General features: G+C 38.7%; 2 protein-coding genes across 3 annotated transcripts; one reads left to right on the forward strand and one right to left on the reverse strand.

Annotated features, from left to right (window-relative positions):
* The first annotated feature begins 1,595 nt into the window (after positions 1–1,595).
* LOC140139537 (UDP-galactose translocator-like) lies at positions 1,596–26,928 on the forward strand. Of its 2 annotated transcripts, none has more exons than XM_072161256.1 (3): positions 1,596–1,778; positions 24,323–24,666; positions 26,215–26,928. In XM_072161256.1, the coding sequence occupies exons 1-3, from the start codon at positions 1,646–1,648 to the stop codon at positions 26,911–26,913; spliced, it is 1,176 nt and encodes a 391-aa protein (XP_072017357.1). In that variant the 5' UTR covers positions 1,596–1,645; the 3' UTR covers positions 26,914–26,928. The 2 variants fall into 2 exon arrangements, with proteins under 2 accessions (XP_072017357.1, XP_072017358.1); XM_072161257.1 differs by lacking the exon at positions 1,596–1,778 and adding an exon at positions 21,091–21,537.
* On the reverse strand, positions 10,495–18,233 carry LOC140138877 (mitochondrial intermembrane space import and assembly protein 40-B-like). Its single transcript, XM_072160655.1, has 3 exons — positions 18,086–18,233; positions 12,499–12,594; positions 10,495–11,640 (listed from the first exon to the last, which is right to left on the reverse strand). Exons 1-3 carry the CDS (start codon positions 18,108–18,110, stop codon positions 11,288–11,290), a joined length of 474 nt encoding a protein of 157 aa, XP_072016756.1. The 5' UTR covers positions 18,111–18,233; the 3' UTR covers positions 10,495–11,287.
* Positions 26,929–27,145: the final 217 nt, after the last annotated feature.

Here is a 27,145-nt window from a genome sequence, read left to right on the forward strand (position 1 = left end):
ACCACAATTTCATGCTGTGTACTTTTGAACACTCGAAAATGACATCTTAATTCAAAATTTTGTTCAAAAAAATCTTTGGAAAAAAAAATCTAAAAAAACCTCATTCCGCATTCGTTTGAAACTGCCATGTATATACTTTGAGACATTAGTTTTTAGCCTGTGTGCCATGCAGCGCCACGTTCAGATGTAATCTGAACCATTTGACCCTTCGTGCTTTAAATTGACTTTTCATCCCTTCAGGGACAGTCTAAGCTATATATATTCACAACATCCAAACTCACGGTTGTTCCTCATTCATTGCCACGTGTATAGTGTCAAGTATTTCATACAGTCTATATGATCATGATGATGGTACAATCGCAGGGTATACAATGGTATATGGACAGAAACAATAACGGAAATCGTTAATTAATATTTCTTCCCGACACCAAAACTGATTTGTCAGATCATTTCACAGCACAGCAGTCCCACAGACATTTTTGAATGACTCAGAGCTATGTAACAGGCTACAGACACGGGGATTTCTGCTAGAATTCTTACATGACAGATTACTACTACCCTGATAAGTATAAGAATATCGATGCTTTGAGGTAAGTTCAATGTCACTCACCATAAATTTTATAAAATCTATGCACTCACTTAGCATGCTTAGGGACCGTTCACAAACACTTGTTTAGGGGGGCCTGATGCAAAAAAAATTTTATCGTGAACATTTTTCGCCCCCCAGTCAAACATTTTAGTCCCCACCCCTTTTTTTGACATGAAAATTATGGGTCGTCCCCATAGAAAAGCATATAAACTCAATTTTTCCAGGAACTTGAAATTTGGGGTCATTGTTTTACCTTAGGAGGGTCAAAAAATGTCAGGCCCCCCCCCTTTTTGCATCAGGCCCCCCTAGCAAGTGTTTGTGAACGGTCCCTTAGCTCTTCACTTCATTATTGAGACCAAAAATAATACGCCCGCCACCGGGGTCCCGCCACCTCCCCTGCAAATCATTCAGTCAAAGCGGTGATGATATTTTTACTCTGATTGAAAAAGGTATGATATGATTCCAAATTGTTTTATTTTAGGAGAACATGTTGCTCATGATGATAAATTCAGGCATGAGAATTTTCAGGTTTAAACCTGAATTCAGGCTTTTTTGTTGTCCAAATTTCTGCACTTTCTTTTAATTTCAGCCCGTTTATGGCCTCTTGAGCCCAATTTCATGCCCCTTTTCAGGCTTTTTTCAACACTTCAGGTTTTTTCAGGGATGATCAAACGGCAGTTGATAGTTTTCACTTCAAAGACATAGGCCTACCATTCGTGATGCTATAAAATAAATTGGTTCTACATGTGTAGGGTATATTTAAAATCTCTTATTTGTATCCGTTGTTTGACTATACTTACATATTTAGTCATTAAATAACCTGAACTGAAGCTATGATCATGATAATATAGGCCTACATTCATTCAACAAAAACGCAAGTAGGCCTACCGGAGTACATGCATCGCTTTGAATTGAAATCAATAAATAAACACATTTTAAAAGCCAGATTCTCCACTATCGTGAAATTTTATTATTTTCTTTGAGTTTTTGGTACTTTTTGTCACATATTTGTTTTCTATACCATGATTACTCCAATCTCCAGTATAATCACTGATAATGGCTGGGGGACGACGACCAGGCCGACGAGATTTCCAATCCAAGGGAAAGGCTGTAAAAGGTCAGAACACATCACAACGACACCATGATTTCAGTTGCCATGGAAACGTTAGCAAAGTGTCCAAAGTGAACGGTAAATATACATTCTGATATATTCATATCGTAAATTATTAGTAGTGAGATTGTAGAAATATAAGGTTAGTGAGGGGGGGGGGGGTATATTTTGACATAGATCCTACATGTAGGCCTGCGTACTAAAATAAGGGACTCTGACCATAAACATTGTTTGCACCAACATTTCTGGTACGGATTTCTGGGTATACGAAGCTTGAACCTTTTACCCGGACCTTTTACAATCAAAAATGGGTAGGCCTAAATGGGTAATCAAAATGAGTGTCAGAAAGTTCGTTTCATTTCATGCATGCCTCCCCAGCAAGCATGCACAATTAAAATTGTTCTGTAAAACGTTATTAACGTATTATTAACAGGTTTTGGTTTTATTGAAAACGTTTGAACACAGATCCTGTGGTTTGAATAACATTTAAATGTTGGGAAATGCTTATATAAATATCGTGAAAACGGTTTTTTTTTATGGAAACACGAACGCTGGCAAATTAATGACGAAAACTACAAACAAATATCCAAGTATCCTACTAGATCAAAGGTAGCTGCTGCCTGCTGGGCAGATGTCTTCTACTGACTCTATGACGGGTCAGCGGGAACCTGTGTGATGTACCTGCATGGCACACAACCACAGTCATGGAAGCCACACAGTACCACCCGCAGTATGCTCGTTCACCCAAAGGGTAAACTACTCCCTCGACAAAAAGCGGAAGCCATTTGCGAGATCCCCCTGCGTGCAAATCGCAAATGTTTTGTCACGGATCAGGTAGCATAGAGCTACAAATCACTCCATCAATTGGGAGTACTCTCAAGTCATTGATCGTGGAGCTGATAAGACTACCAGGTGGCTGAAAGAAGCCATATGGATCCGCAGAGAATTGAGGACATGGCACTCTCCGACGAGGGGGCCTACGCACTCAACAACATCTTTGACCAACTCATCACACCCTCTCCTGCTGTCCATAAAAGGAAACAATCTGATGATTGTGATGAGTTGCCGGATGAAACCACTAGTGTAGTGGTGAAACGTCACTAAAACGTGAGTAAATCATCTTCGTTTTTAGTTAAATTGTTCATGATGAATAACATTCACAGTAAGTGGGTTAAGTTCCCTACGCAATTGCAGAGCTTATAACTTGTAGAGCTTAATAGATTCAGACCACCGAATACTCGACATGACTGAACACATGCAGTCTCCTTGTAATTAAGAGGCCTAAGAACAACTGGAAGAAGCTGCAACATGCTCCTACTGAGAACCAGTTCCAGATTGAAGTCTCAAACAGATTCCAGGTTCTCCAATGTGACAACAATCCGACACCAATCTCCGAGAGGTATGAAACGTTCGAGAAAACTGTAGAAGTTGCAGAAAAGGTGGTTGGAAAATGTAGTCCCTGCACGTGAATGCCAAGCTGGGTGACAGACAAGACCTTCAAGCTGATATCAGTAAGAGACAAGAAGACATACCTACTTGTTAGAACTCGTCACGCCAAAGTGTGGAGAAGCCTCAACACCGAGCTCAATGAGCCTTACAGAGCTGACAATCTTGCCTCTATACAAAGCTAGATGGAAGACTTGCAAATGAAATGGCAATTATAAAACCACATGGAAAATAATGCATGGCATCTCTTGGAAGAAGAGATCAAATCATGGGACAAAGAACTACTTGCCGAGTGGAAAGACTACTTTTTTGCTTTGCTGAACAATGACAGTGGACCACCAACATCTGATCTCTAACCACCCGCCGATCACCCGGACTTACTTATTTTGCTGATCCTCCAAGAAGAGACAAGAAAGGCCATTCAAGCAAAGAAAGCAACAAAGCTGCTGGACTGGACTGTGTGATTACCATAGAGACACTCCAGGGTGGTGGTGAAGCAGGTAGACATCATCCACAAATTATGTTTTTACAAAGCTTACGCCTCCGAAGCAGTGGATGTTACTGTTCCCCTATACCAAAGACAGGAGACCTCAGCCTCATGAACAACTAGGCCTATATCAGGCATGAGACTGCACTTTCCCAAAAAAAACTGAAAAAACTGAAAATGCGCGTGAAATTGGGCAAAAAGTACCAAAAACAGGCTGAAATTAAATAAAGTTGCGGAAATTTTGACTATAAAAAAAACTGAATTCAGTTTTTAAACTGAAAATTCTCATGCCTGCTATATAGAGGAATCACACTGATGTCAGTTGCAGCTAAGGTGTACAATAAAAGATCCTACTGAATAGAATTAGGGACCATGTTAATCCTATAAAAAGAAGTAACCAGGCCGGATTTAGATCAGGCAGAAGCCGTGCACAGCAAATGCATATCCTCCGTAGTATCATGGAGGCTTTCCAGAGTTACCAGCTTCCACTTGCCATAACATTCATTGACTTCAAGAAAGCCTTTGATTCAATCAACAGGAAGACGATGTTTTCTGTTTTGCGGTACTATGGTATCCCGGAGAGCATCGCAAAGGCAATACGTGTACTGTATACCAATTCACATAGAGCTGTAATGGTAGATGGCAATATCTCGGATCTTTCCCTCGACTACACAGCCACCACTCCAAGTATATAAGGAGAACCAATCAAGTATGTCACAAGTTTTAAATATCTTGATTCCATGACGGGCTCTAGCACCAGTGACCTCTCCCGACTGAAGGCGCTTGCATGCTATGCATTTTGGAAATTGAAGCATCTGTGAAGAAGTCCAACAATCTCCATTGCAACAAAGTCAAGCTGATATCTACTGAAATGGAAAATAAGATCAACGCTTTTGCTATATCATGTTACAGAATAATGGCAATGCTGAACATCAAGCGAAGTGACCATCAAATGAAAGGATCTATACAATCACTAACACTGAGTCTCTTATCAACTCTGTCAAATTACAACTTGTAACTACAATTCCTGGGACATCCTGAAGATGCAGGAAGATTAACTCTTCAGAAGATATATGCTCTCTACAGTACACCTCCATTGCATGGTAATAAAGAAGACCTAGAAGGCAAAGAACATCCTACTTGTCTTATGTGCAAAAACTGTTGGAGACTTGGACAACCTTTTACTGCCAGATGCCATTAATTTTGGGCTAAATAGCATGTAGTGGAAAAGTTTTTGAGTGCACTTGCCCATCAAATAGCAAAATTCACCTTCATTTTGGGCTAAATGGAACATTTTGTGTCAAATATGCTTGTCCCCTCTAAATTTGAATGCTTCTAAGTTCCAATGCCACTGCTCTTTATAGGGTCTGTGGTGTGGAGCCCTTCAACAACAATCCCATCCTCTTAGTTTGTTGTTTTTAAATGCTAAGAGGCACTCAGCAAATGCAATGTATTCACGCATGACAAAAAACCCAAGTGAGTTTCTTGTGATTAGGCAAGTAAACCTGTGTTTCTGTTAAAAGCCGGGGTTAAAAGTAACTTGTGTTTCTGTTACCCGATTGCAGGGGACATTGATTTTCCAGAAATGGGTTGTTGTTTAGGGTACTGTCAGGCCGTCGGTAGCCAGAATTTTTTTGCAGCCAAAGCTGACTTGTTGCCATTTTATGGGGACACCCCTGCCTGCAGCCCCTGGTATCATAGTTATTGAAAATTGATCCCCCAAAGTGAGCATTCTTTGGCAAAATCTTGGTGGTAGATTGGTTGAAACTTGTCAAGCCATAATAATTGTACGATTTCCATCAAATTTAAAATTTGTTATTATTATCTCAAAATGCTTTATATTAGTAAGAACTGTCGGGTATGGTTTCTGTTAATTTTAAGCTGAAGTGAAATAACCCTAACTGGCTACTTCAGCCGTTTGGAGTTATATGGGGGATTTAATGTCTGAATAGGACATTATGTCAAAATTGCTCTGTTGACCTAACAAACACAACAAACTTGGGCTGATTCCATTTAGATGTAACCATTATAAAAATGCCAACAAATCGAGTTTAAAAAGTATTAACCAATTTTATATCATAATCATCATCAGTCGGCTGCGGAGCAGGTGACTACAAGTTTTCTCCAACTGTTGAAGCATCCCTTCAGATCTTCCAGGAGGTAAGTACAGTGCATCCCAGTTTCCTCTTCCCATGTGGTGGAATAAAAAGGGCAAATCATAAGATTGTACATAATAGCTTTAAGGTGTTCATGCATGTGTACGCTATCACAATTGAGTCTTCCTCCAGAGGCACAATGCATCTCATTAACTTGCATGGTTACTCTAATACAGAGTCAAGGCCATTCTAATATTTCTACAAAGAAACAAATCTCATATGTTTTCAAATAATAATAATTATGACTGTTTATTTTGAATAAAGACAGTATTTTTCTCTTCTTTTATTCATTATAAATTTGTTAAAATATTGTTCATTCACATCCACACATTTTTTATAAGGCTTAATACTAAATATGGTCAACATACATATATGCATAATCATTTTTATTAGTTGATCTGGGTGGGGCAGGTATAAGGGTATTTTTTAACTTCCATTCGGTTTCAAAGGATACAAGTCTAGGATAAAAGACAGATATATTTGTGTGTTTAAATGGTAGCCTACTTTTGAAAGTCAGGGACTGCCTTTTGAGAGGAGTGAGAGCAATTTGCAAGAGCTCCTCTGGGTGACTTGTTAAATTCTTTATGCTTTAATGGCCACAGGTGCAAACAGCTCTTCTTGAAGAGACCAGAAGAGCTTTCTACAGCTCTTCTCTAATTTTCAAAAGGCAGTCCCTGGAAAGTACTTACTTTCAACCAACCAATTAAATTACACTACTTGCAAGTGTGTCCACACGGGACTTACTTCTAAGCCAACTCACCAGTAAGAGTGCCCTTCACTGGTAGAGTATGCCATGATTTTGTACAATCATACATAATATAGGATTAGATCATTCAGTCCCATTATGGTCAACATAAGGTCATGCTTACATGTGAGTTACTTCACAGATATTGGTTACTTGCAAATCTTGTTCACATGGGCCTTACTTTTGAAAGTAGCTCATTACATCTAAGATATCTTACATATAAAATCATCAAAAGTAACTTGCAGTTATAAGTACTTTGTAAGTGTATTTACACAGGCACTACTGTTAAGTTTACTTTCGAATGTAGTAACTGTTGACTGTACTTGCGGCCGTCTGAACAAGCCTTTATATATTTTCAGAAAGCAAATGGACAGATAAAGCCCATTGGGCAGGTTTGTGGCCAAAAAACAAAAGTTAAGATTTACTTTAATTACTTCATTAAAAGCTTCAACTGAACTCTCATGAGGTAATGTACACATTCAAAGGGCATTGTAGACAAGTATATAGAGTGCAAAGTTACTTTGCACTGTCGTTTTGTAGGGGCCTATTCTGTTGTACTAATAAACATTGAAGAAACATAAATTGCATCTTGAAAATGTGTCAATGTATCGATACTGTATCGGTACGTATGTCTCATAATTTGCTTCCGATATATCAATTTCAAAAAACTATATCAATAACAGGCCTAATTACATCTCCAATGAAGTTATATGCTTATTTTCAAGGAAACTCACACATAAAGAAGATTGTCATACCTCCTTCCCTTCTCCTGTTATAAATCTGTTGCACAAAATACAAACATGCACAACAGATTTATTACACTTATGTTCTATGTTAAAGCTCTATGAAGCTGCCCTTTGGAGGTTACCTGTTTATTTTTCAAGGAAAACACACACACAAAAGAAGAACGTCATACCGTCCCTTCTCCAGTTATGAATCCATTGCACAAAACATGAAAATGTGCAACATATTTTAGTCAAGCAGATTTGTACAGATTTTGATCTGAAATGCACAAGTTTTGGTAGAAGCCCAAAATATCAGAAATGGATTTACTATGCTGTGACATAGTATGATCCCTAATTGAGGGATATTTAAAAAATAACACAAGTTGTTATTCTTATTTGTTCACTATTTATAACATGTTCGTATTTAGAGATTTAGTTTTAATTATAAATGTATACTAAACAGTATACAAATTGATAACACCAGATATTAAGATATAAAGAGAAAGTTAAAAGGTTCACCCTTATACAGAGTTAAAATTCTGGGGTGAGAAAGTGGAACTTCTCACATAGTAAATTCAGGAGATAAATTCCTAAATGACCATAAGCGCCACAACAGATGGCTATGTTCAAAAGTAATGGTCATTTCGATCCTGATTTCTGGCTAATCTGACTAAATAATCATAACTGTGGTTTTGGCCAAGGAAATAACATGTCAGAATATTATTAATTAGGCCTCTTAGGGCGAGTTTCCCGACAGGAGTCTTATTAAGCCGTAGTCTTAAGGTGGCCTTGAGGCTACTAAGCCTAGCCCGCTCTCGAAGCCCGAGTCTTAACTCTAGCCGGATTTCTTCAACGCAAATTCAACCAAGGCTTAGTGGCCTTCCAGGCTTAACGCTTGACAACCTCGTCCCTTTCAACCAGCGACTTAATTGTATAGGCTGTTGGAGGTAGATGTACATAAGCTGCGGTCCTCACGGTTTACCGTACTAACAAGGTTGCCGTCTCATTATCGCGATGTTCCCAGCACAAAGACTAGCCTGGACCCGCGGTCTTGTGCTTGGGCTTATACCGTACACAACTTGATGCAAGAATATTGTGTCTGTTTTTGTGTCTTTTATGTATTATTTTATTTCCACTTGGCTTTTATGAGTCCAACTTGTATGAATGATACGTCTATGCTTTATACTCGTGATTTTTCTTTGCATCCCAAAAAGGGTAAAACTGTAAGCCTAATGGAAAGGAATCTGTGATTCCCTAAAAGGAAAGCAACCAACGTGCTATCAGTAGTCTTCTCAGATCTCACATGAAGTTATCTGTTGGTACAATATTTATAATTATTTAAGTAGAAGATATAGCAATATTATATGCATCTAATTCAGTTTTAATACTGCATGCATTATTGTTTCGTGTCAAATATTTACTATATCTTTACCAATTGTTTTAAATTGATGTCCAACCTGGTATAATATAGGCACTCCAAAATAATATTGTAATAGTGGTATCATATAGATGATGATATGATGATGATGATGATAATAATGATGATGATGATGATGATGATGATGATGATGATGATGATGATGATGATGATGATGATGATGATGATGAAAGAATTTTTTTAAAATTATATTCGTTGTTAAAAAATCGTTCAAAATGAGTAGGTCTTATGATGATAGCAACAGCTACTTAAAAAATATTCAAATAACTCAAATGAACACTAAAATAAAATGCTGAAATGTTCAACTAAATCGAACAATTACTTACCCACAGTGGCGTAACTAGACATTTTCATTTGGGGGTGGGGTGGGGGAAAGCGGGGGCAAACATAATAAATGAGGGGCAGGCATCGTTCATGCTGTTTGGGTTTGTAAGGGGTGGAGTGGGTCTGAGGAGTTATGGGATCTGCTTGGAATGTGTCCCGAACATTGGCGTAGATTTCTTTTTGACATGGGGGGTGGAGGTGGAATTAAAAAATAATTATGGTATAAATGCCATATTTAAGCTATTAAAGTTGGTGACATATAGGCCAATGGTACAAAAGTGGGATAAATGCAATTTATTTAACCTTAAAAATTGAGTTTTTAAGGTTAAAATGACCAAATATGAGGTTAATTAATAACTCTCAGAAGTAGGCCTAATTTACCTTTTCATGGGGGAGGGGTGGCAAGAGCTCCCCGCTCCCACCCCCAGTTACGCCGACTGCTTACTCATGTTAATTGAAAGACCGTCAAAAATATGAAAGATAAACTTTATGTTACAATTTAAATAATTTGTAAATTGAAATAGACCAAGGCTTACGACCTAAGACCTGCTCTGAGGCAGGGCCAAGAAAAGCCGCTGTAAGCCTGGTCTAACAGGCTTGCGTGAGACTACTGGCTACAGAAGACTGATTTCGAGAAATGCAAATTTTACTGAAGCCTGGGGCTAATCCTACAAGCCTGGCCCACGGGCTAACGAAGCCTCGAGGCTATGGTAGCCGTGCTTGGGAAATACGTTTTCAGTTAAGCCTGGTCTTACGACCTCTTAATCCTTGAGGCTAGACAAGCCAATTGCTAAGTCACCCGTCGAGAAATTCGCCCTTATTGGCCAAAACCACCCCTTTTCCCGAGATTCAGATAAGCTCAAGGGACACCGCCCCCTTTGTTGGTGATCCAAATCACACCAGTCCTGTGATTGGTCTAAAGTTAAAATAAAGTTGACACCTGGAAGTATGTGATTGGTTAAGAGAGTTTAGTACCAATTACTGTTAGAAAGCTTCCTATTGGATGAGATTAATTATGATTCCTTCCATAATTGTATGTATATGGAGAGACTTTCCTCTCCTCTTTAGTCTAATTTACATCTTGACTCAGTGTACTTTTGTGTTATTGCCACACCACAACTCTGTCACATATGCCTATATTAAAGCTCTAGTGAGGCTGCTCTTTAGGTTATAATATGTTTATTTTTCAAGGCTTCCCCATTAATTATAAACTGTTGCGCAAAATACAAAAATGTGCAATGAGTTCAAAACTGGATAAGGGAAGATATAACTTTCTTCATTTGTGTGTTCTCCTTGAAAAATAAACATATAACTTCCTAAAAATAGCTTCATTGGAGTTCTAACATTTAGACATAATAAATCGCTTGTGCATTTTTGTATTTTGCACAACAGATAAGAGGTATGACGTTTTTCTTTTGTGTGTGAGTTCTCCTTGAAAAATAAACATAACCTCCTTAAGAGACTTAAGAGCTGTTTTGTTTCATTTTGTTGCATATAATGTATACTGTAAGCCTTTTTTTGCACATTTATCACCAATATGCTGATGATAAATAAAATATGGACTTTATTCACAGAACATGTAACGAGGTAGTTCAAAAGGTCCCCAATTAAACAAATTGATTTGATAATGATATATATTTTTGTCAATATGCCATATTCTTTCAAACTATTTAAGTCACAGTTTAAGTATCATAAAGCTCTAAATCTTTGTGACTTATTCTTGAGGAGCACTATTATTCCCCTTCTGTAGTCAGCAAAATGTGTAAAATGGAGGTCTGAATGTCCAGATTTTTGTCAGAGTTTTTTCTTTCTTAATTGTTTTTAGTGGCTATAGTTACATTTTTCCTGTACCTTCTTATATCCAGATTCAGATTCATTAAAAAATAAAAATGTTGCGTCTCAAAGTTTGCCAAGAATTTAAAATTCAATCCAGAATGTATCCCTTGACTTAAATTCAGTCAAAATAAGCTTGAAAAAATTAACATTTTTGAACAACACAATTCTTCCAACAAATGCTGTTAAAACACCGCATTTTACCAACATTTTGGGGGGGGGGATGCAAATTTCTCAGAGACAAATGCATACTGAAAAAATGAATGCTTGTGGCAGCTTCAAGCACAGATGCTGGCTTTGAGACACACTTTTTTTGGCCCTATAGGTACATGTACAACACCTAGTACATCACTGCATTGGAAGAAAACAGGATGTTTCATACAAGCTGCTATGAATATAAAACTATTGTGAATATAAAACATGTTGATTATCATCATAAAGATTTCTTGTCGCCATCAGTGTCATCACCATCATCATTATGTCCATCATCACCATTCCTCATCTCCAGTTCCATTTGGCTTGTACTAGCAGCCAAACTTTCCGCAACATCCTCCTCATCTTGCCCCTCATTATGCTTTGAGCTCCGAGGATACAGTTCAGGGTACTGAGTCATGCATTTATCTAATGAGCGCATTTGGTCTATGCATTCAGACGCACTGCCGCCTTTGGTATTGCTGTCGTGAAAACAGGAGAAGAATTGGCGGACTTCAACCCCGCATGGACCTGAGATCATATTCCCTAGGCATGGGCACTCCCAGTTGATGGTGCCGTCAGCTCTGATTAGACCTGGAGGGGTGCAGATCACAATAAAATATGACAACAAACATTTGAAGAAAGTAATCTTGAAGGAAGTAAATGATACAAATTTATTGCTAAACATTAACATAATTTTCAATACACAAACCCTGTGTTTCTCTACTGCAAGTCAATTTGTGCTGAAATGCCTTCCCACAAGATAATTTAGACCTATTGCAAGTTCAATAGATACGGGTTGGACCATCATGTAGGATTGATTAATTTTCCATCCGTGGCGTAGCTGCCGGGGGGGCAATTGGCAAAAATTGTCTATTTGGGCCCCCGCCCCCTAGTGCAAGGAAAAAAGAAGGAAAAGGAGGGAGAAAGCGGAAAAAGGAGGGAGAAAGAGGAAAAAAGAGAGGAGAGAGAGGGAGAGGAGGGCAGCCTGGCAAAATTGTCTATTTGGGCCCCCCCAAGTGCAGGGAAATTTGGTGGATTTGGGCCCCCGCCCCCGGGCTTGCCCCTCCTGGAAAAAATCCCAGCTACGCCGCTGTTTTCCATCATATGAAATTTTTAGTGAAATTTATTTATAAAAATAGCAAAAATCACAGGATTATTTCTTGCATTCAAAAACTGTATTGTTGCTCGAGAAATTGAACACAATAATACACTTATATACTGAGATTCTGAAGTATGCTCTTTGTAGGGCAAGAGCAATAGACGCATGAACGTATCAACGTCTTGAGTATGTGTGTATAATGTCATCCAATTTCACTTGAAACAAATAATAGACAGTTTATCATTTAATTATTTGGTATGAAGGTCAGTCTTCATCAGGTATACAACAAGGCCTTGAGTTAAAATGATTATCAACCAACTGAATTTGTCTAAAAATAAGTTTTTACTTACTTTCAGGCTCATCGTCCTCATCAAATTCAATTTCAATATCTTCACTAATCGGTTTGTCATCATCTTCTTTGGTCATAAAAATTACCTTGTCCTGCCCTGAAATAAACAAAGTTATACAATTATCACTTTTGATGGTTCCTTTTTTCAGTAGGCCTACTAGTATGGTGGTCTTAACAGATTTTTCCAAAGCGTTCGACTTGGTCGATCATACCATCCTGTCGATACGATAATCCGCTTCAGAGTCTGTGTGTCCAACGTTCCATGGATTTGTGATTTCCTTCTCTTTCAGACTATGTTCCACTTCATGGGGAGTCCGTCAGGGCACAAAAACTCTGCCCCATTGGTTTTCAGATTCTCATAAATGCTGCTGCTCAAAATTCCACTTCTAGTTGTTGGAAATACTTGTCCTTAGATGAGAAATTTGCTAATTTGATAAATTGAAGATGCCCCAGTCAGTGGGGCGCAATTAGTGCTAAAAGCGCAATTAGCATGGTGTAGCGTTTAGCACTAATGACGTTAATTAGTGTTAGCTAGCAGTCTGACGCTAATTTGTGCTATTAGCATGGTGTAGCGTTTTAGCGCTAATAACACTAATTAATTACCGGTACCTACATGTAGCACTCTATCGCTATTAGCGCTAATTGTGCCCCTCGCAATGCGTCATTTACAATTTAGCACATTAGCGTCAGGGTGCTAGAGACTGCTAGGTACTGCTAATTAGTGTTATTAGTGCTAAAATGCTACACCACGTTAATTGGGCCCCTCTCACTGGGTCACCCTCAATTTAGCACATTAGCGTCAGGGTGCTAAGTACCGCTAATTAACGTTATTAGCGCTAAAACGCTACACCGCTAATGGCACCCATCTCACTGGGTCATCATCAATTTAGCAGGGTAATAGGTACTGCTAATTAGCTTTATTAGCGCTAAAACGCTACACCGTGCTAAATTCACCCCTCTCACTGGGTCATCTTCAATTTGGCACATTAGCGTCGGGGTGATAGGTATCGCTTATTAGCGTTAAAATGCTACATTGTGCTAATTAGCGCCCCTGGGTCATCTTCAATAGCAAATTAGCGTCAGGGTGATAGGTACTGCTAATATTAAAGCGTAAAGCACTAAAACACTACATCGCCTCTCTCACAGGGTAATCGTCAATTTAGCACATTAGCGTTAGGATGATAGGTACTGCTACGCGTTAGTAGTAGCGATAAATTTTGAACTTGTCTGACTTGGAACATCTTCTATTTGTCATAAAAAATACGCTCAAGGTCCAAGCCTGCACCCTCCTCGCATGTTTTAATGTACTCAGTGCTGTAACAAACGCATCTAATTCTTAATAAGCCCGAGGTACTCACACCTCTGTCAGTCTACGATTTCCAATGAAAATGGCTCATCTATGAGATTGAAAACTGAATTTTGATTTTGATCGACATCAGACTTATTTTGCTTGATCGCATCACACTTTAGCGCAGTTGTGCATGACTGGAGTATTGACTGTTATCCAAAAGTTTAGGTCCATAAACTTGCTTTAACTGGTGTAGAAAGTTAAGTTCTGAAATGTAAACTTGAAGTAGACTCTGAATTCACTGTTCCATTTGATATTGTTTACATGTATACACTATACAGTACTGCATAGCTCTATTCAGCATTGTACAGATATACGGTACATGTTAGTGGGGATTTTACGTTGTCAATATTACATTCGCATGGACGGATTTTTTGCGGGCTCGCTAGGATTCTAGCGAGTAGATTTCTTGCAATATTTGGCTTATTTACCATCCAATTTATATCCTTCAATGTACCTGTATATCGTTAGCATATCAAGCGCAGTCAAAAAAAGGTTTTGAGGTTTCTGATCGTCACGATGAAACATTTTTTAAAAAACACAACTTTCTCAGTTCTCCCAGCCATTTTGTTATACCTGGTCTCCATGTACCCATACCTAGTGTATGGGTACATGGTATAACCATGCATTCAAACAGGCACGGATAGAGCTGTCAAAGAGTGTATATTTCAAAACATGATAACTGCACCAGTTATAAAAATTCCCACACACATACCACTTTTAAAATGCACTCAAAGTCCTTATTCCATATCTGAAAAATATGATCCCCAATTTGTACTTACTTTATTGATAAAAGTCTAAATATCCACATGACAAATTCAGCTGTACATGTCCATTGTATATGTTCACAACATGACCCAAAATCATAACCTTTCAGACCTTAGACACATGCACAAGGCCTTGATAGCACTGCCATGTGCAGTCAATAGCCCAATTCATGTTGAACAAGAGACTGGTTGAGAGTCCACATGTTCATTCACCTGCACATGTCAGCACATGCTTCAACTGCTGATGTGTCATATTTAGCAATGTCATGATATCAACCTCATAGTCACAGTCTCTGTTCTGTGGGGTATTGGTAGAATAACACATGTCTTTATGAAAGGTCAAAAGTTATAAAGGGATTGTTTTGTCAGACATTTTGAGAGCCAGATTTGATCAACACCATTTGAAGCATGGTGTAGCTTACAAGCAGGACATATAATTTCAGGATATTGACCAGGGTTGTCACTACACTGGTCGGTGCCCGGTCGTAGTAACCAGCACTCAGGCAGACCAACCGGCACTCAAGGGAATATGAGGACTTGCCAACCGGCACTAAAGTAGAGTAATTGTACTTTTTACCCTAAAAAAATGCTGGAAAGTGACCCATGAGAGTATTTTGGACAAATATCATGGAAATTTAGCCGGCACTAAATTCAGTCTAGTGACAACCCTGATATTGACTACAAATTTGGACCAATAAATTTCCAGAGACATAATACAACCAAGGAAGCTTACTTCAAAGATGGTTAGGAACTTAGGGCAACAGTGACATGGTAATTAATTTAGTGAAATAGTTAGGGAAGAATACCTTGGTGTACATTTGAAATGTAATTTCTGGTCTTTGTACATGGACTTCGTGTCTCCCTATTCCACACATATACCATTTTGTTTACTCGTTGTTAACTTATCGACGTCACCAACTTAGTCTCGACCTCACTTGTGCAACATGGCTGTATCGCGAACATGACTTGACGACAGAAACCGGCTGTAAATGAGGTGGGTCATCTCGTGACTTGCATTGTTTCACCACCGATCACGCTCGTCCGACGTAGGGGGGTCGATGGCTTAGAAATTATCTTTTAAGTATCAGAAATTCCAAGTTTAATTTACTTGGATATATTGAATAAGATAACTATGATTTGGAGATCAGATATGTGAGTACCAATTTCATATAAATTGACTGAATTGCAAAAAAAATTGTTGAAATGTTTGAGCTGCGCGCAAACTTTTTTTAAAGTGTGTAAATCCCAAATGGCATAAGCCAGTCACAGTGTACAAACAGGGATATAAAGGGATAGGCATCGTAGCTATTACGTAACACACCGAATGATGTAGTTTAACTCTAGACAATAGGCGCCATATTGCAGGAGGGTTAGAGTTCATAGAGGAAACGTTAAAGGTTAGTAGATTAGGTCACCCAGGCACAAGCGCGGATCCAGGGGGTGCTTTGGTGGCTGCAGCACCCCGGGGTATGAATCGCAAAAAAAAAAAAAAGAAAAAGAGAAAGAAAGAAAGGAAGGAAGGAAAAAGTATGCAGTTCAGAAATGCCAAATTTCCCTAGGCAAGGGGACGCTGTCCCTTCCAACACCCTAGACCCCTAACTTTACAGCAGGCGCGGTTTAGGGGGAGCGGGCCCTTCTCCTACAAAAAGAGGAAACGAGAGAAGAAAAGAGAAAGGGGAAAAGAGGTACAAAAAAAAGGAGAAAAAGAGAAGAGAAAAGGGCGAAAAGGAGGAGAGAAAAGTTAAAATAATTGCACGTATTGAGTATAGGTCCATGCCTAAAGACCGCACAGTCGGGTCGATCGAAGTAGGTCCTATAATATAGGCCTGCAATTATTTTAGGCATTGCTTGATTGAAGGCGGGTCCTCGTACCAAAAGCTTGTGAAAATTACTGCGGGCCCGCCGATATTCCGGGGCTATTACATTTTGTTACCAAAGTCACTAGACGACAGTAATAGGGAAAACTTGTCCAAGGCTTCATGAAAGGCTTCATGGACGGGCCGTCATTTCACAAATTTTTGTTCTTTTCAAACCAAAATTTTACACACTAATAGTGACAAAATTGTCCACCAAATCGCTTCAATTAGGTCTAATTTTGTAAAAGTTTCTTACTTCTGAGGGGGGCACATCCCTCTCAGACACCCCCTCATGTAGTGCATAAACAAAGTAGCCATATTAGCTTCTGCTTTCAACATTTGCTCATTTATGATTAAAACAATTTATAGGCCTACAACAACTACAGGGAAACTTGTCCACGAAAAGGCTTGATTCCCCGTCATTTCATAAATTTTCGGCTTTTTCAAACTAAAATTTTACACACTAATAGTGACAAAATGGTCCACCAAATCGCTTCAATTAGGTCTTTATTTTGCAAAAGTTTCTTACTTCTGAGGGGGGCACATCCCCCCCTCAGAAACCCCCCCTGTGTAGTGCATAAACAAAGTAGCCATAATAGCTCCTGCTTTCAACATTTGCCAATTTATGTTTAAAACAATTTTCAGGCCTACAACAATTACAGGGAAAACTTGTCCACGAAAAGGCTTCATGCCCCGTCATTTCAAAAATTTTCGGCTTTTTCAAACTAAAATTTTACACACTAATAGTGACAAAATGGTCCACCAAATCGCTTCAAGTAGGTCTTCATTTTGCAAAAGTTTCTTACTTCTGAGGGGGTACATCCCCTCAGACACCCCTCAAGTCGCATGGCGCGACGCGATGCTTTCGCTTTCACAGCATTACATTTTTTACATTTCGGATTTTTTTAGAGCACCCCGGGGGGAAGCAGTCCTGGATCCGCCCTTGCCCAGGCACATCACTAATGTGTTTCACGAGTTGTAATACCGACAGGTAAAAACATTGATTTTGTAAAATTCTCCCGATTTTTTAAAATTACTAAATAAGGTTAGTACTTCAAACCATTCTTTGATGAATCTATGCAATATGACGGTACTTTTTGAAACATCTAAGAATCAGTCTTAAACATCTTCATGATATTCATTTTTTTGCGCATGGTCAAAGCATGCTCTTGCGCTATCCACAGACTATCCGGTGGAAACTTCAAAGCAACGATCATGCGTTAATATTTACAAAATGGCGAATGATGTAGTTTAAGTCGAACAATAGCGTGACCGGCGTGACGTAGTCGTAGTTTTTGGCATTGTTCCTATATGCACTTTCACCCTCCTGGTACAAACGGCGTACACGAGACTGGCAAGCGAGTCTAGTACATGTAGAGCTATGCTGTAACAGTTCAGTTCAGTTTATGCTGCTGTCCCGGGCTGCTGTAACAAACATTGTCACTGGAATCCATACACAGAGCCGCGAGTTGAGCATCATCAGCATGAGCAACAGCATAGGCCATACATGTAGCATAGCATTTATTTACCATAGCCCGGCCCATGCATGTTTCGGTTCGGGCTATCTCGCATTTACAGATTATACATAGATTTTTAGAGGAAACTACTTTAACCTACCTTCTTCCCGGCAATAAGACATCATTAAAATAGAACATCAGAAATCTTCGGCTCGAAAATGTGTGCAATTTTAATACCGAGCATTCCCCATGCGAGACTGAATGAATGATCAATTTATGCAATAGTTGGAATAAGGGCACACACCACTAAAAAAGGGAACACATAAATCCAAACCTGAAGTGGCGTAGATTTCTTTTTGACTCTGGGGGGAGTTGGAAAAAATTGAAGTATAGTGAATCCAGTACCTTTGAGCGATTTTCCAATTTGGTAGCTAAACTGGTAACATATAGTGCAAAAGTGGAATACATTTTAAACAATGGCACTTTGGGGGCTAACTGGCCAATATGTGAGGTTTAATTTTGTCAGAAACCCACACACAGGCGTCAACATGGGGGGGGGGGGATGATGTTGCGAGCACAGTGAGCAGGAAAACTTGCACATGTATAGACCATTTAAGGTTTGCAAATTGGGATCCCAAAAATTTGGCATGTGCAAGGGGGGGCAAACATTTTTTGGCGGGCCGAGAGGGGGGGGGTGCGTTTTTGGCGAGCCGACGGGGGGGGCAAGTGATTTTTGGCGAGCCATTTGAAAATGTTACCTCATAATTATTGCACAGCCCCTACAGCCGTCCGGGGGGCTTTTTTTCTGCAATCATAACAAGACGCAAAATGCTATAATCATGTTATAACCCATAGGAAAGGCATTAGGGCTAGGGTTTAGGGTTAGGGTTAGGGTTTAGGGTTAGGGTAGGGCCTACGTGTTAGGGTTTTAGGGTTAGGGTTTAGGGTTAGGAGATTATTCCGTAATCAATTAGTATGATAAGAGGCTGTGCAATAATTATGAGCCCTGGGGGAGGGTAAAATTGGGGGAGGGGGGAGAATTTTGGTGAGCTGAAAGGGGGGAAGTGGCGTAGATTTCTTTTTTGACATGGGGGGATGAGGTTGGAAAAAATTCTTGAAGTAGGCCTAAGTGAATCCAGTCCCTTTGGTGACCGAATAAGTTTATGGTACGCGCGCGAAAACTTTTGCTATTTTGAGGCTAAACTGATAAATATGGTGCATAAATGGAATAAATGTGTTATGTGCGAAGCGGGCGAAAATTGGCACTTTTGAGGCTAAATGGGCAAATATTCAGGCGTCAACATTGCCGGGGGATGATTGTATGGACCATCCCCCGGCAAAATATTGAGGGGATTTATCTTCCTCCAATCCCCCAGGGATCTACGCTATGGGGGGGCAAGCAATTTTGGCAAGCCGAGAGAGGGGCAAGCAATTTTTAATAAAACGCTCTAAAAGGCTTAGGAAAACCATACGGAAACGCTTAATATGCAAATCTTCCTGCTCCCCGAATGCCAAAATTCATGCTCTCATCACCCAATGACCCCATCTTTTTTATATTTTGCTCTCACCGAATCCCATCCATTTCATATTGAAATGCCCCCCGGGGGGAGGGCACTTCAATATGAAATGGATATAGGTGTAGGGCTGGCACTTTCGCACCAAGGGGCATTCGGTGAGAGCAAAATGTAAAAAATATGGGGTCATTGGGTGAGAGCATGTTTTTTGGCATTCGGTGAGAGCAAAATGTGAAAAATATGGGGTCATTGGGTAAGAACATGACCTTTTTTTTAAAAGGAATCTTTGGGTGAGAGCCGAAAAAGCGCCACAGAAACCTCGAAAATCGAATTTCTAGTTCTAAATGGCTTCAAATGTCTTTGTTTTTTCAAAATAAGTAACAAAATCAGTCAAAAGTGACAAATTGAACTTGTAAGGGTCTTTGGGTGACAGATCAAATGGAAAAATAGGGGGTCTTCGGGTGACAGAGCATGTGTTCATAACTTGAAACATATGGGGTCTTTGGGTGACAGCGATGCTGAAAAGGGGTCTTAACAGCTCTACATACGTGTCACCTCCAAAGTTGGAGTGCCCCCCCGGGAAATACCCCCACCCCCGGGGCAGCCATCAGAGCCTAGCAAAGTACGGTAATAGTGCTAGCATTAGCAACAGGCAGTAATCTGCTTACTCCGACAACACTTTGCTCCGTTGAACTCGCACCCGCGGTACGATGAAGTAGGTTTTATTTTTACACGTGTCAGAAGTGTGTATGATTGTATTTAGTTCAAGTTTTATTACATGTATATTTCTTTTCTTTTTTCTTAATATTTATTGTTGCAAAGGTTTCATGGACCGTCATTTCACAAATTTTCGGCTAGTTCAGACTAAAATTGGCACTATTTATACATGTAGTGCCAAAATGGGCTACGGTACTAAATCGCTTCAATTAGGTACGGTATTCATTCAGTGCAAAAAATCTCAGGGGCACATCCCCCCTCAAACACCCCCCTGGCGCTGTGATGTCCACTACGCAGCCATTTTTAAAATTTTATTATTTTTTATCATCACATCCCCTTGAAAAATTACATACGCTACTGGTCTTGTGTATTTCATTCATGATCTTGTTCCTCATCGTTTTCATTTCACTTCTTTTGGAGCGTTTTGGCCTCAAGTTGTCCTTGCAGTTGTCTATTTTTAGTCCCAGTTCCTTTTGTTTTTGCGATAGTTCTGCAACCTTTTCATTTTGGCATTTTTGGCACATTTTTGTTTTTCGCCTTTGATAGTTTCTCCAGCCTTTCTTGATTTTATAGTTTTATTTCACTAATTCACTTTTCTTGGTTTGTCACATTTGGCTCAACTTTTGATGATTTTGCTATCTTTTCGGCACAGAGGTTCAGTGCAGGATTTAGTGGTATGCGCCCTGATAGTTACAATTATATCAACGTGCGGTTTTTGTAATCATTTCCTTATATCAAGCTGATGAAAATTTATAAGATAAAATTACTTTTTTTGATATGGAATAACTGTAGGTCTTTGGCGCTATATATATAAAACTTTAAATAATTTCTCAGTACAAACAAAAATGTATAGCGAATGTTAGAAATGATCCTGTATTTATTTGTAGCTTGACCATCTGGTATTCGTTATTTATAACCGAATACTGATACTGAACGTTAGAATTTATATTACACGTCGAAAGCGAAAACACGAAAACTGTTTGTTGAGAATTGGGATTTGTTTGTTTAAAGCTTCCAAAGCCTTCCAAGTTAGGCGGGGACAAAGTATGGAAAGCAAACATTGTTACCAAGAACATTAATTTTAACGTTCTCATACGCGTATGTTAACGGTCATCGACATTCACGCTGTATGTTTTTACAGGCTAAATACTGAACGGAGAGAGTAACTTCAGTAAGCTTACCAAAGCTTGCGTTTTCTTGATAGTTCTTTTGCATCGTACTTAGTTCAGTTAGTATCTTCTTACATGGCAAAAGGTAAAACTCTATCGTTCAGATCTTATATCGTCCACAGTTGAGCTCTAGGAGTGATGTCACAGAGCCAAAACATTAATTCTTACTGTTGTTGATTTTGATGAGAGGAAAACTGGTTCATCAAAACAAGGTAAAGTTTAATAATTAAAAAATGAGTAATGTACTACACCCCTGCCCAATGTTTTGCCTATAGATGTTTGTATTTTTCTCAAAAATTATAGTGCATTGGTGACAAGTAAGATATGTATATTATAGGGGCAAGGACTACAACTACTGCACTGGAAATTTTATTTCAGCACAGACAACAGTTGTGGAGTTACAGTCAAAAATGAGGGAAAACCAATATTTGATCAATAAATCAATAACTACTTGCCTTGAGTTGGCTGAAATTTCAGTGCAGTAGACACAAAATTGGCCAGGGATGTAGTACCCCCTTAAGGCACCCATTTGATTTATAGAATAGGCCTATACCTGTGATGCGAAATAGTTAGTTAGAAAGCGGCACAGATAGACATCATGGACATATGGTCGCATATCATGAAGTGGTCATCTTTTGTGTAACATTTATTTTAATGTCAAATAAGAAAAATATCAACAATTTCACAATAATTCACTTCGGCTTGCAATGTATTTGTACAGTAACATATAGGGAAAACTGTCTTAATTAGCATTTAATTAGGCAATTAATTAGTTACATCTTTTGTCGCAGTTGATCTACTATGAGGTAGACCTATGTATGTTCAATTTGTGGTCCATGCTAGTTGTACTTTTTAAGATACAAAGGTTTGAAGTTTGCCATATTTTCACAAATTTGTGTACAACCCTATGGGGCTCACCCACCCCGGAACCCCCATTGACACATATCTTACATATTGAAGTATAAATCTCAAAGTAGTCCAATTGACTTGGGAGTTTTTGTATTTGAAAAAGAACATAATTATCTTCAAAATGACACTAAACTTTCTACTACCCCTCCAATAGATATTATACTTTTAGAATAAACCAAACTTGAAATGTGAAGAAAGTGTTTTCATGTTACAAATCCCCCATTTTTGGGTGACCTATTTATGACATGCGACCCTATACCTGGCAGCCACGCCATGTTGCTACGGGTAATTGATCAGCAACTCTATTGAATTTGCGGTAAATAACTGTACATCGATGGTAAAGTTAGACTTGTTTCAAGTCCTTTGGCGTCCATAGTTAATGAATGTAAAATTCATGGAAGCTTTGCCACATTTTCCAAAAATTTCTGTTTCAAAAGTTATTCTTTTGAAATAATTATTTAGCATCATAACTTTGTAAAAATTGATTTGACATTTGAATTGTTCAGGCCAGATAGTGGACTTTCTTATCTTACTTTACTCCAGGCATACTGTGCACTGCAGGAGTAGTGTTTGAGCAAAATGCCACCACGCCCACCCCACAAGGCACACTTCCTAGCTCATGTTGCCAGCGCCACAAAAAATCTGACCTGACTAGATATTTTAGAGAGTCCAGTATATGATAGGCCTACTTCTACCACTGATTATACATGGGTCCTATGAGGAGCATGAATAGAGAAAAAGTAAGGAGGAAGCCTTGATCAAGGCTATGGTAAAGTGTGCTTTTGTGTGTTGGCAAAGACTCAATCACACCTCAATCAAGGCTGTATGAGAACAAAAGGTACCACTCGCTCAAGTGGGTGCTTTCACATCATCACATGACATTCTTTTGATCACTTAGTGGCAGTAGCCTGCCTGGTAAAGCGTTGATATGCTGTCAAGTCAATTACTGATTTAATGGCAGAACCCTATTGTACTGAACAAAAGGTACAGTACTCAATGAATGGCTTGTCTGCAATAATGTGTTATGTAATCTATTGCTTCTCCACGTTATATCAATCCTCCTTGGTAGTTATGTACCCAACTATAAATGCCAGTTCATTTTTGAGGTAACCCAAGTCCTAGACTTCTCTGTAGTTCACTTGCCATTGTGCATACTCTGGCTATTACATTTACATACATGTAAGGTTTTTGAATTTGTGCCAGTGATTTTGTGCACAGTTGGTAGATTTTCCTGATCTTTTCAGTCCCTCTGTTTGCTTGCTGCCATAGATCTCCTTAGTCCACTTGTCATTGTGCATACTCTAGCTACATGTATTATTACATTTACACATAAGGCTCCAATTTGTATTAATTTGTGCACAGTTGATAGATTTTCCTTATCTTTTCAGTCACCATGTACTCTCTCTGTTTGCTTTTTTTCTCTGGGACATATATGGTATAATAATCATACATGTTTGCTTAAGGGAGCCCTCTTTCAGCAATGAAAGACTAGGGTCCAGGGCATAATATAACCGGTATCGCGTCGCATACATGTAAATTGCTACATAAGAATAAAACTTTGTCACAATTTTGCTATGCAAAATTCTGACACTAAATTATGCTCTGTAATAAATACAATATTGATTGTTTAGCAAGGGCAGGACAAGAATCGGTCATTATTATGCCTAATTTGTAGTACACGATACCGAGACCATCTGACTATTTATTTGGCTATTATTGCACCTTTTATAATATCGAATAAAGCTGAAAACATTGATCAGGATTAAAAATATATTTTATATAATTCTCAAAAACCGACAATGGCATAGTCTACCCAAGTCCGAGTCACTCGGAGTCAGTCCGTGTTCGAGTCCATTCATCCACAGTTTTGAACACAAGGGCACCCCCAAAGCTGTGTATATCTAGGGGATTGTGTCATGGCATCTTGTGGGATGTGATTTTACTTTGATATATTTTGTTAGACTTGGCATGGATAGGGTTAATACTGTGACCACTAGGAAACATACATACTGTGCATCCGAATGTGTAAGGTTAATTCATACCATACTAAAATTGCTGTTTATCTTTTCTTTTTTCTATACATTACAGAATCAACCATGGCAGTAAACATCAAGTATCTAAGCCTCTTCGTGCTGGTGCTTCAAAATGCTGCCCTCGTTCTTACCATGCGTTACTCTCGTAATCTCCCTGGAGACATGTACTTTTCCACTACAGCGGTTGTGATTACTGAACTAATGAAGCTGTGCACATGCTTGCTCATCATACTGGTACAGATGCGATTCGATTTTGCGAGCTTTGCCCGATTTTTATGGGAGAATATTATAATGTTGCCGTGGGATACACTAAAGTTGGGTGTTCCGGCCCTGATTTATACGCTGCAGAATAATTTGCTGTTTGTGGCTGTGTCAAATCTAAGTGCTGCAACATTTCAGGTAGGTCGTAACGGACCAACCCCAAAGGTGCATGGGGTGAGACAGAGGTGAAACACATTCATTTTTTTATTTGGCTGTACACTTGTCAGTTCTAAAAAAAAATCTGCCTGTCAGGGTTTGGTTTTTGCCAGCAAAGTGGCAAAAACCTGTGAACCCTGTGCTTCTTGTTCAATACTGTCATTCAGGAATATTATACAATATATTGTTTAATACATATTTTCAAAATTAGTTGAAATATTTTGATAACAAACATTTTAACGTTGGGTTATATAAATTTCTTATAGACATTTAAAAACATTTTGTATCAAAAACCCCTTTGCTGTAAATATAAAGGTCCTGGATGTGAAATAGATAGCCGTAATCGTGTCGAATGTTCCACTCTGTTCAACAGATACCAATTTACCTCTAACAAACACCTGTTTATTCCACAGACAATATATACCGACATAGGAAATGCACTATAGGTTGACCCAACAGTTTATTGAATAGACTGCATTACACAGCCAGGGACGTCAGATCCTTTGTTTGAAGTTAATTCGTTGGGTGCATCACATACTGGTCTATCTTGAATTTTTGACTTTTTTGAGAAAATTGGTATATAGTTCTTTTTTACGGAGCTCTTCAAATACAACAAATTACAGACCTCAATTTTTCCTAGATAATTAGTTATAAAATGTTTAATTTAAACTATCTATGAATTTTTCAAAATACATATTTTCACATACTGATCTATCTCAAAAAAAACGCATTTCTAGAAAATACGCAATTGAAAATTTTTAGTATTAAGTTTACCTTTCTATAATTTAATTAGACTACGGATTTTCATGAAAGTGGTTTTAAATTAAAGCATATACTTAGCAGATTTATTTAAGTGGAATCTTTAACTATATTTACGTTTGTAATATTGCTTAAAACTACACTTAAGTTGTAGTTTTGTATGTGAAATCGTTAATTTCCCGATATCGTATTGAAAGTGCATTGTTCGCGAAATCGAGATAGCCCCAAGATAGACCAGTATGAAACAAATTTTAAATACGCTATCGGGAAATTAACTATTTCACATACAGAACTACAACTTTAGTGTAGTTTTAAGCAATACTGCATACATAAATATAATTCAAAATTCCACTTTTAATAAATTTGTTAAGTATATGCTTTAATTTAATTTTAAAACCATTTTCATTAAAATCCATAGTCTAATTAAATTATAGAAAGGTTAACTTAATACGAAGATTTTCAATTGCGATTTTCTCGAAATGTGTGTTTTTCGAGATAGATCAGTATGTGATGCGTCCGACGAATTGATAAAAGTATGTACAATCCATTTTGCTTCCTCAAGAGAGTGACGTCTGTAATTTGCTGAAGTTACTTTGTGTGGGTACAGATATACCGCCTTTGATCGTGCCTCTGAGTCAATGTGCACAATTTAATACTACGCTCAGTGCAGCAAGCACTGATGTCATTCTCTGGAGAAAGCCAAATAAACTAAAGGGCCCTCTGTTGGATGGAAACACTTGTAATGTTTCTTTTTATCTCTTTGCTCTACAGGTTTCATATCAACTGAAAATCCTAACCACTGCACTATTTTCCGTCATCATGCTGCGACGGAGTCTAAGTGTGACCCAGTGGGTGTCGCTGGTCATACTCTTTGCAGGTATTGCAACTGTACAAGTCCAACCCAATGATCCCACCAAACGAGCCAGCGAAAAAGTCAACACAGAACAATCGGCAATGATCGGACTCTGCGCTGTCGTAGTGTCCTGTTTATTCTCTGGTTTCGCCGGAGTGTACTTTGAGAAGATTCTCAAGAGCAGTACTCAGCAGAGTTCTGTGTGGTTACGGAATATACAGCTTGGACTATTTGGAACCATTATAGGTCTAATAACAATGGTGTTTAAAGATGGACCTAATGTTATGGAGAAAGGCTTCTTTTTCGCATACACTAACTACGTTTGGGCAGTTGTATGTCTGCAAGCTGGTGGCGGACTAATCGTCGCTCTAGTCGTCAAATACGCAGATAACATTCTAAAAGGTTTTGCTACATCGGTTAGTATTATAATTTCTACAGTAGCATCTGTTTATTTATTCCAGTTTCAAATCAATGCACAGTTTCTAGTTGGCAGCAGCTTGGTGATAGTAGCAGTGTATTTATATAGCAAGTACCCAAGACCCAAACCTGAGGCGATTCTTGCAACGTCTTTAGAGCAGGAACAAGAGAAGAATATTGCACAGGGAATCAAATCATGAGAAAGTATATCATCCTTCACCATTGTTCCGAAATAAGGAAAATATGGAGGTTGTCCTGAGGACAACTAAAGCATAAATTCTGCTTGTCCTCAAAGCATTTTGGTTGTCCCTAAAATGTGTCATACTGTTGGAGGTAAAATATAGTGGTTGTCCAGGGGATAAGTACATAGCTCAATTTGGTTGTCCCCAGTGATTTTTGGACAAGAGGATAAGTGCTTATTTCGAACACTGT

The sequence above is a fragment of the Amphiura filiformis genome, chromosome 18, assembly GCF_039555335.1.
Source record: "Amphiura filiformis chromosome 18, Afil_fr2py, whole genome shotgun sequence".
Lineage (NCBI taxonomy): Eukaryota > Metazoa > Echinodermata > Ophiuroidea > Amphilepidida > Amphiuridae > Amphiura > Amphiura filiformis.